Below are 11,203 nucleotides of genomic sequence, written 5' to 3' on the forward strand. Positions count from 1 at the left end.
CACTTCACCTGGGTTTTCTTTCTTAAACAGAAATCAGATGTGACGCCCAAGTTGAAGACGTTCGTCAAGCAAGTGGAAGTGCAGCAGCGGAAGCTGGTGAGAAACATTATAAGCGACAACGGGCTGGAATTCAAGAATAAAGATTTTGAGGATTTTTTGGCTGAAAAGGGGATATCTCACAACTTCTCGGCACCTTATACCCCACAACAGAATGGGATTGTTGAAAGACGAAACCGTTCCCTATGTGAGGCAGCCAGAACCATGCTAAGCTTCGCTTCTCTTCCACTATACTTTTGGGCTGATGCTGTTGTAACCGCGTGCTACACTCAGAACTGATCCTTACTCAACAAAAGATTCTCAATCACTCCATATGAGATTTTGAACAATCGAAAGCCCAATGTTAAATTTTTCCATGTGTTCGGTTCAAGGTGTTTCATCTTTAATTAAAGAGAGAACCGCAATAAGTTTGACGTCAAAGCTGATGAGGGAATTTTTCTTGGTTATTCACTCACTTCAAAGGCATACAGAGTTTTGAACAAACGCTCCAAACGAATTGAAGAAACATATTATGTAACCTTTGACGATAATTACATGAAGAAAGTTCAAAGGAGCGAAAGTGCCTTGGGGGAAATATTTCCTGAATCAGGAAAAGTCTCGGTTCGAATATCCAAGTTGTTTGAAGAGTACATTCAGCTATTTGATGAACCAGAGAAAGCAAAACACTCAGAAGCGAAAGCAGTAGACAAGAAAATCGACAATCTCAAAAAGATCATAGATGAAGCTGCCAAAGAAATGGAAAGTGAACCTCCTAAACCGACAGTTGGTCAATCCTCCAATGACTCTCCAAACAACGACTCAATGTTCAAGGGGGAGACTTCATTAGCACCAAAGACAACCGAAATGTCTTTTGAGGGGGAGAATCCTATTCTATCCCCAACTCATAAAGGTCCAAGCGAGGGGGAGCATACAACACCAAACCCACCAAATAATAGTCAAATCGAGGGGGAGATTCCGACTCCCACAGAGGATGAAAACTCTGATCCTGACACAAGTTATACTTCGCTAGTCGAGGGGGAGAAAGAGAATAAAAATGACGAAGATGATCAATCAGAACTTGAAGAGGAAGTAAATGTAGAGTTGGATCCAGCCTATGACCCAAATTATCCTCCTTTAGTGAAATGGACCAAGGATCATCCCAAAACACAAATCATTGGTGAATCATCTGAGAAAGTTCTCACTCGTTCTCAATTGAAAGCGAAACAAACTGCATTATTCTCTAAAGTTGAATTCTGTATGTTTAACTCGTTTGTCTCCAACGTCGAACCGAAAACAGATAATGTTGCGCTTGATCATTCCGACTAGGTACAAACAATGCAAGATGAGCTCCATGAGTTTGAACGCAGTCGAGTGTGGAGGCTGATTCCAACACCAAAGGATGCTTCAGTGGTTGGCTCGAAATGGGCCTTTAGGAATAAAGTGGAAAAAGAGAAGAATGTTGTTAGAAACAAGGCTCGGTTGATAGTAATAGGATATTGCCAAGAGGAAGGGATAGATTATGTGGTTGCGCTCCAGTAGCAAGGTTGGAACCAGTTAGAATTTTTCTGGCATATGTTGCTCATAAAAACTTCGAAGTTTTCGAAATGGATGTAAAATGCGCTTTCTTGAATGGAGAACTAGAAGAAACAGTATACGCTGAGCACCCTCCTGGGTTCATGAACGAGAAATTCCCTGATCATTGCTATGTACTGGATAAAGCTGTATACGGTTTAAAGCAAGCACCGAGGGCATGGTATGAAACTTTAACTCGCTTTCTGAAAATGTCAAAATTTAAGCAAGGTTCGGTTGACCCAACCTTCTTCCGAAATAAAGAAGGCGAACATTTAATGATAGTTCAGATTTATGTCGATGACATCATCTTCGGCTCCACGAATCCTAGCGTAACGGCTGAATTCAAGAAGTTGATGGAGACTAAATTTGAAATGAGCGCAATGGGTCCGATTAATTTTTTCCTTGGTTTGAATATTAGACAGGGACCAGAAGGTACACTTATCAACCAGGAGGCCTACAAAAAGAACTTGCTGGCAAAATTTGGTATGACGGGAGATTCGAAAGGGAAGGTTCCTATGGCATTTGGCACTAAGTTAACACCTTCTCTGGAAAAACCTGGTGTTGACATAACACTATATCGACAAATGATAGGGTCCCTTATGTATCTAACAACGAGTAGACCGGACATTATGTTTTCTGTTTGTTATTGTGCCAGGTTTCAAGCTAATCCAAGAGAACCTCACATGGTGACAGTGAAAAATATTTTCCATTACCTGAAGCAAACCTCATCTCTCGGTCTCTGGTACCCTGCTAGATCTAGATTCTTCATTCAAGCTTTTTCTGATGCTGATCTTGGAGGATGTGGTCTGGACCGAAAGAGCACAACTGGTGGATGCCAATTCCTAGACGGTAAACTTGTTAGCTGGCAGTCCAAGAAGCAAACATGTGTGTCACTTTCAACAGCCGAAGCTGAGTATATAGCTGCAACATCCTGTACTTCTCAAGTAATATGGATTCAAAAGTCAACTAAGAGATTATGGGCTGAGTATGAAGAAGATTCCTCTCTATTGTGACTCAGAAAGTGCAATAAGAATATGTCACAATACAGTGCAACACTCAAAGACTAAGCATATTGCACTTAGATATCATTTCATCAAGGATGATGTAGAAGATGGGAACGTGGAAGTACATTTCGTTCAGTCCTCTAATAAACTGGCTGACATATTCACTAAAGCCTTACCTGAAGCAAGCTTCAATAAAATTTTACAAGGCCTGGGAATGATGGAAGCAGAGTCGGTACGAAATCCTCAAATCTCTCACTAAAAATTAGACAAGCAAAATAGAGCAAACACTCGGTCTATCTCGGTTCCGGATTTTTCGGGAACCGAAATGAACCGAATGCTCTGTCTATTTCGGCTCCATAATTTTCGAGAACCGAAATGAACCAAACGCTCGGTCTATTTCAGCTTTTGAATTTTCAGGAACCGAAATGAACCGAACGCTCGACTTATTTCGCTTCATTCTTTTAAGATAAGGTTTCGGTTGTACATTTTGTTTATTCTTTTAATTTTTTGAAAGTGTTTAGTGCTACTTTATTTATGTATTTCTGTTTTTATTATTTTTCATAAAATTTCAAAAATCTCAAAATTATTTTTCTTCTTTCTACATTATTTTTTTTCTTTGTTTGCTTTGTTTGTGTGGTGTTTTTGTTTGCTTGTTCTTTTAATTAGGTCCCAAGTATACCAGTACAACAAAATTTGGAGCTAAGTCAGGTACAATTATTTCCATCTGAACTAGTTAAGGGTCCCTAGAAGCATGCTGCTGCATGTTGACCGGAGCCTTTACGACTAAGAGATAGGCCTTAATGATTCGATCTATACCTATCGTTTCTTCCCAATCAGGCCGTTAAAATCAACTCATGTCCAGAGCTACCTTACTCTTCTCAAATGAGTTAAGATTTTTCTGCTTTGTCATGTTATTATAGCAGAGGTACTTTCAGTTCTTTAACCATCCTCCTTACATTCTCCATCAACTTTCGGTTCACCATTGTAAACCTCGAGACTCTTAGTCTTTACCACTGAGGTTTATGGTTGCACAAAATCTGTGTTTGTGATCTTAGATATGTACACCACGTGCTGAGTGAAATCCAAAAACCAACACCTACAATGAATTGATGGTGAATCATTATATTCAAGATCTTACTTGTTACATAATGAAATCTCTTTTTATTTTTGAGTGGTCTTTTATGAAATTATCTAACACTAAGGCTTTTCTTCCCAAAAAGATCCAGTTTGTTTTTGTTTTTGAGATCTCTATCACCTCTTAAGTCACTATAAATTCTATCCAACCTACTTGTTCAACAGACCACAATGGTCTCACAAGTACTTCTTCCAACGTTCGGTCTTATGTTAAGAATCGACGTTCGGTTGAAGATAAGCTACCCTTAGCCTATAATTTAAAAGAAGCCTTTCAATGTTTCTCTACAAACACTTGATTGAATCTTCTCGGGAAACCACACAAGCACTTCAAGTCTATTTTGACTTTGAAGGAAGCGATTCTTGCCCGGAATCATCTGCTTTATGCCTTCTAATAGACATCACTCACATGCAATACACATTTTGCTTTATTTCTTTATCTTTTGTCACCCTATTGCACGAAATTTTTTATTTTCTAACATTCTGGTTGCTATTGTTTCAATTGTTGTTTATCTTTTGGAGCAACAGAGGTATCCTAAATTTAGGAGCGATGATGAATTTCAAACGGCGGATTGAGGATAAGATTTTGGGCGCGTGAATTTGAAAGGTCCCTAAACCCACATATGCTAACATATACCTGGGAGATACCACCCTATCACATCATGCTTTTTCAGGCAACGTTTCAGTGATCTCATCATTATCATGACGATTCTTTCTCTCTCCTGACAACGGTATATAAAGGGTTTCTAATACTATTTGTCTCTTTTACCTAAAACAAACTCTCTCTCTATATATATACACGACGATTTGCAACTCTTCATATTCTTCCTTAACTCAATAATGGCGACTTCATCATCGGCTCACGATCGAACTGCTTCGTCCACATTGATCTCGATCAAGCCAAACCAAAACATGATCATTGAACTCAACCCTTTTCTGTACGATTCGTATATGCCGCAAGTGGTTGAGTGTTTGAAGTATGCACCCCTGGTTCTAGCCCTAACACAGGTGGGATCCGTCCCAATGTCACTCCTATCGCAAGTCTACACTACCGCTTCGTATGATAAGAATAACGAGAGGATCTACTTCCAAATCTTCTCTCACAAGGCTTCGATTTCAAAAGGGAGATTTTGTTCTTTATTGCAACTTCTTGTGGATTCATGTGTGATCTCACCATATTTAATCACCACTACCCAACTGTTCTCGATGCTCTACGAGATGGGCTATACTTATGTGCTCATCACAGTTACAAAGGTTAAGAAGTCATGCTTACCGCCCAAATGGAATGGATTGCTTACTCTTCTCATCAAGAGTTTGGTGGAGAGAAGTGGTGGGTCTGATGGTACCAGCAAGGGTTTTCTGACCATTCTATACGGTCTTTACAATGGTATCAATATATACTATGGGTCGATTATCTAGTCACAGGTGGTGCAAAGTTGCAACACTTCAACGAGGCACTCGGAAATTTCGTGTGGTCGATTCTAAACTCTCATTAAATGAAGGGCGATTGATACTTTGCAGATTCCGGTAATGAAGGATGCCATAGTCGCTTCTGTGGCTACGTTTCACACCAAGAAGATCATTATTTATGATCCTACAAAGTTCCCTCACAATGAATCTATACCTGAGACAGTGTATAGCTATGTCTCAGCCGAGAGTAAGGTCTTGGCTGAATATCGCAAGATTCCTCCCAAGAAACTGAGAGTCTTATCTTCTGATCAACAGGCTACCTTGGATGCTATGGAGAAGCCTGGAAATCAAGGAAAAAGGGCTACTACCATGAAAGGGACAACCGAGGATGATAAGTCTAAGTCAAGGAAGCGAAAGTATGAGAAAGGGGATTCTTCTAATCCAAAGAAGATTAAGAAGATGGCGAAGAAATCCAAGAGTCCCTCTCCTTCTAGATCAGAAAATGATGAGGAGGATGAAGAAGAGGAAATTCATCATGTATCACCGAGAGGTAACATTCCTCCCCGATCCCCCACTCCAACCGAATCTCTTCATGTCAAACTTCCAACACCACCTCCATCACCAAAACGGACAGTTCTTATTTTAGTTGCTCCTGCTCCCCCACCTACCACATCTCAAACAACAACTTCTATTCCACCACCACCACCCGTTACTACCATTCCCATTTCTACAACTCCAATCCCTCCTCATATTATTTCCCAATCAACTTCCACTACTATTCCAGAACCGACAGTAGGAGTCAACGTATATGATACGGGGGGCGACTACTGAGACCGAACCTCCAGTTACTTCCAAACCACTTTCACCATCACCTTCAACTGATTCCGGTGCCACTCTCGTTGGTGCTACTGATGAGTTTGATTCGATCTACTACAGTCCCTACAGGCTTCCTACAAATGATGATGATGAAGCTCCAGCCACACGTCAGTAATTGCAAAGCATTGATGAGAAGCCTGACAAACTGCTTCATGCCAACAAGTCCTACATTGTTGTTGTGCTCAAAGCTTTCTTGGATACCGCTCTAGAGCAATACACAGAGTCGATTGAGAAATCCACAAAGGCTGCTAACGAGTCTACTTCTTCTTGCAAGAAGGCCACTACTGATGTTGTAGAAATTGTTCACAGTACTCAGATCTTTCTTGAGTCACTCAAAGGGCATGTTGAGACCAGTACAACCAAGGTGAATGCCTCTGTGGATTCCTTATCCAAATCCCTTCAAGCGGAGAAAACAATGTTTGAGGCTGTTCGTTCTTCCATACAAGCAGAGAACACTTCACTTATCAGTTCTGTAAATTCTCGGCTTGAATCTCTTCACGCTGATTTAGCAAAGGAGAGCCAAGCCTCCATAATTGAAGTACAGAAGGTGCAGCTTGCTCAAGCTGAAAAGGAAATTTCCTTATTGAAGACGGAGAGGGCTGTCTTTCGTAGCTGTGTTGAGGATGTCAAGGATATGCTAACCAGTATCCTTGGTGCTCATGATCCTATCCTTACTTTGACTATAAGGAATCATCTCACTTCAAAAATTCTTCCTGCCCTTGCATTGTTACACGAGATGAAGGGTGTTTCGGAGAGACTCATATCTCCAAAACAAGGGGGAGAAGGTTCTCAACTGAAGGTTATTGTGAAAACCGAAACTGAATCACCCCAACCGAAAGTCAAAGTTACAACCGAACCGAAGGGTAATGAAGCTTCGAGTTCTGGTTCTCAAGATAAAAAGAAGGGGATTGATGATGATAGTGATGACGAAGAAGAAGACACTATTGCTGAGGCTCTTAAGAGAAAGAAGAACAGAGAGTTGGATGAAACCTTGAAAATTGCAAGGGAGGCTGAGGAATGGGAAAGGAGGAATAAGGAAGAAAAAGAAGCCTTAAACTACAAGAAGGCCTTGTTTCCCCTTTGGACAAAAGAAACACTTATCAATGAGGCAATAGAGTTTCCAAGCATCTACTAGCTGGAACCTGTCGCTTCTTTTGATTGTGACAAATCTAAGGACTCACAGTTCGACATGCCGATAACACGAAAGGCATTCACGTTTCATTGTCTTGATTCGACTGTTGAAGTTCCTTTCCTTCATCCAAAAGTTGATCGTGAGCTTATCGACTTTTATTGGGAGTATGGTCAATCGCAGTACTTGACATAGTGCGCACAGAAGATAGTTACTGTCAAGGTACTGAAACCTACGCCTGATGGAAAGTTCGTAAATGTTAATTTCAAAATCACACGAGGATCAGCAAACTTGGTGTCGATTATTTCCCTAGCAGATCTTCCGAATTTAAATCCTCATGATTGGATACTATTGTTTAACATTCTGCTCACCAATCCAAAAGAATATGAGCCGATACTGGATCATTTGAAGAGGATGTTGGCCTCTTACATCCATGACGTTGCTGCTATGGATCAGGAGATAGCGAAAGTGACGAAAAAGAAATCGAATGTCAAGCCAACACCAAACACAGGAGATGTGAACAAAATGAAGATGGACCAAATCGATTCTACACATCTTACTGTGATGTTCACAATAGGCGAAGCCAATCGTTTTCTGTTCGCTCTTGCTGATAAACATTTATTCTCAACTGACTGCTTGGAGTACATTATCAATATTATCCATCGGTGCAAGCAGAATTCAGATGCAGATAACTAGAACTTCACGGACATGCTTCGGTGGTACATTACGTTTCTTCATCATCTATTGGCCATCATACCAAAGGTGTTCAAGACAATCAATAAGTCTTCTGCAGCTCAACCGAAGTGAGCTTTCGGCTCTATTGATGCAAAGGGGGAGATTGTTGAGTCTTGTTATGTTGCGTCATAGGCTTGTGTTTTGTATCCGGATTGGGCCTGTCCATCCATCATTATCTAGTAGGGTTTTATTATAAATCATGCATGCATGTATGCATTAGATATAGTCGTGATTATCATTAATTATTGTTTTATAACCCTAAGCACCTCTACAGTCGAAGATCTTAATCGAGATCTTCTGAGGTGTTGAAGTTTTAATCATACGAAATCTTTAAATCCGTTCTTGTGTTCATAATTACGTTCTTAATTGTTTGCCTACATAGAATCTATCGATCCAAATAGAACTTTGTTTTAACAGTATGTCATCCACATACAATACCAAAAAGCTAAATATATTCCCACTAGCCTTAACATATACACAAGATTCAACTTCACTTCTCGAAAAGCCAAACTCTTTGACTTTCTCATCGAAACAAAGATTCCATCTGCGAGGTGCTTGCTTTAATCCATAGATGGATTTCTCAAGCTTATACACTTTATTAGGTTACTCTGTACTAACAAAACCCTCTGGCTGACTCATGTAAACATCCTCAGCAAATTTTTTATTAAGGAAAACGGTTTTGACATCCATTTTCCATATTTCATAATCATGAAACGCAACAATGACATAAACCTAATAGACTTAATCTTCACTACTGGTGAAAAGGTCTCATCATAATCAACTCCTGGAGTTTGAGAAAAGCCCTTTGCAACCAGTCGCGCCTTATAAGTGTGTACATTACCATCCATGTCTCTCTTCTTCTTGAAGATCCATTTGTACCCATCTATCTTACGACCTGGTAAATTCTCAACCAAGTTCCAAACTTGCTTTCATACATGGATTGTATCTCGCTGCCCATAGCCACTTTCCATTTAGCAGCCTAAGGGCCTGCCATGGCTTCCGTGTAGCTGTTAGGTTCATCCAGACTTACCAGTGTGCTATCACTAATAAGTGTATCACCTTCCGCAGTAATATGGAATCCATAGTAATGCTCAGGTGCATTCCTAACTCTCGTGGAACGCCTCAGAGGTACAGACTATTTTGTCGGATCAACAAGAGTTTCCTCCTCAAGTTGATGGCTAGGGTTTGAGGTTCCTTCACCACCTGACTCTTGAATTTCTTCAAGGTCAATTTGCCTCCCACTGTTTCATTGGCTCATGAACTCTCTGTCGCGAAAGACTCCTCTCCTTGCTACAAAGACCACATTATCACTAGGTCTGTAGAAGAGGTAACCAAAGGATCTCTGTGGGTAGCCGATGAAAATACACCTCTTACTTCGAGGTTCAAGCTTATCCCGAGACTCGCGCCTCACAAAAGCTTTACAACCCAAAATATTGATGTGGTCCAGATTGGGAACTTTTCTGGTCCACATCTCAAGAGGTTTTTTGGCAACCTTCTTTGTAGGGACTAGATTAAGGATATGGGTGGTAGTCTCTAAGGTATACCCCCAGAATGAGATTGGTAGCGAAGCTCGACTCATCATGGAACGAACCATATTCAACAAGGTTCAATTGTGCCTCTCAGCCACACCATTAAGATGTGGTGTCCTGGGAGGTGTCAATTGTGAGATAATCCCACATTCCTTAATATAGTCAAGGAACTCTGTACTAAGATACTCACCGCCTCGATCGGATTGAAGCATCTTAATGTTCTTTCCCAACTGATTCTCCACTTCCTGTTTGAACTCTTTGAATCTTTCAAAGGTCTCTAACGTATGCTTGATTAAGTAGACATATCCATATCTACTTTAATCATCAGTAAAAGTCACATAGAAGCAGTTAGCATCTCTTATGGCAGTTCTGAAGGGTCCACACACATTAGTATGTATGAGGTCCAACAAACCCTCACCCCTAGCATAAGTACCACTAAAGGGTGATTTTTTCATTTTCCCAAGCAAACAAGATTCACAACTATCATCTGAATTTAGGTCAAATGACTCAAAGACTCCATCCTTTTGGAGTTGTCCTATGCGTTTCTTGTTTACATGTCCAAGACGACAACGCCATAATGATGCTTTATCCAAAGTAGTGGAAGAATCGATACACAATACATTATTTCCTAGGTTATCAACAACCGACAAAGTTTCATATACACCATCACAAGGTATTGCTTTAAAATAAAAAAAAAACATTATTAAAGAAAGTATTAATACCACCACTATCATTATCAAATGAAAAGGTAAAACCTTGTTTGTACAAACCATGAAAGGAAATCATATTTCTCGCCATTTCAGACGAGTAACAACACTTATACAAATCTAACACTAATCCTCTACTTAGCAAAAAAATAATAAACTCCAATCGTGGTGACAGGTGAAGCTTTCCTATTCCCCATGATCAAGTTTATCTTCCCATGCTCCACATTTTCACTTCTTCTTAGACCCTGCAAATCTGTACATATGTGAATACCACAACCTGTATCAAGGACCCAAGAATAGAATGGGGTGAGTTATTAGACAATATAGTGTATGTACCTACATGGTTGGGATTCACTTTCCCATCCTTAACATCTTGCTGGTACTTTGGGCAGTTTCGCTTCCAGTGCGACTTTTCATGGCAATAGAAACCTTCAGCCTCTTTAGGGTTAGCAGAAGGAGTGACGAAACCTTTCTTGGTTCCACTTGAAGAGGATCTATCAAGGTTCTTACCCTTGATACCCTTCGAACGGCTCTTCCTCTTCTTCCCTTTGCCTTGTCCGATTGCCAAGACAGGGGCCACGGTAGGAGTAGGAGTGGTAAAAACCGATTTACTCTTAAGACCACTTTCTGCGGTTTTCAAGAGTCCTTGAAGTTTTCTAAGTGTAACTTCCTCCTTGTTCATGTGGTATGTTATCCAAAATTGATCATAACACGAAGGTAAGGAGTGCAAAATGATGTCTATTGCCAACTCCTCATGGAAGTTCACATTCAGTTCCAACAAACGGTCCACATGCCTTTGCATCTTCTGCATGTGGCCCGTGATAGGTTCACCATCCTTCATTCGGGTTGTTATCATAGAGGAGATGATTTTATATCGATCTTGACGAGCACTCTGATGGTAGCGGTCCATCAAATCCTGGTGCATCTCAAAAGGATAGTAGTCCTCATAGGACTTCTGGTGCTCGGCTGCCATAGTGTCCAACATGATACATGCCACTTCGGTAGAATCTCTTTCATGTGCCAGATATTCAACAATCCTCTCAGGACTAGCAGACGACTCAAGTTCCTTAAGCT

The 11,203-nt window shown here is 40.5% G+C and overlaps 1 protein-coding gene across 1 annotated transcript; it reads left to right on the forward strand.

The window, feature by feature from the left end:
• The first annotated feature begins 591 nt into the window (after positions 1 to 591).
• Positions 592 to 7,164, forward strand: LOC128129207 (flocculation protein FLO11-like). Its single transcript, XM_052767853.1, has 3 exons — positions 592 to 1,230; positions 5,265 to 5,957; positions 6,166 to 7,164. The coding sequence occupies exons 1-3, from the start codon at positions 592 to 594 to the stop codon at positions 7,162 to 7,164; spliced, it is 2,331 nt and encodes a 776-aa protein (XP_052623813.1).
• Positions 7,165 to 11,203: the final 4,039 nt, after the last annotated feature.

Source organism: Lactuca sativa, chromosome 9, assembly GCF_002870075.4.
Source record: "Lactuca sativa cultivar Salinas chromosome 9, Lsat_Salinas_v11, whole genome shotgun sequence".
NCBI classification, from domain to species: domain Eukaryota; kingdom Viridiplantae; phylum Streptophyta; class Magnoliopsida; order Asterales; family Asteraceae; genus Lactuca; species Lactuca sativa.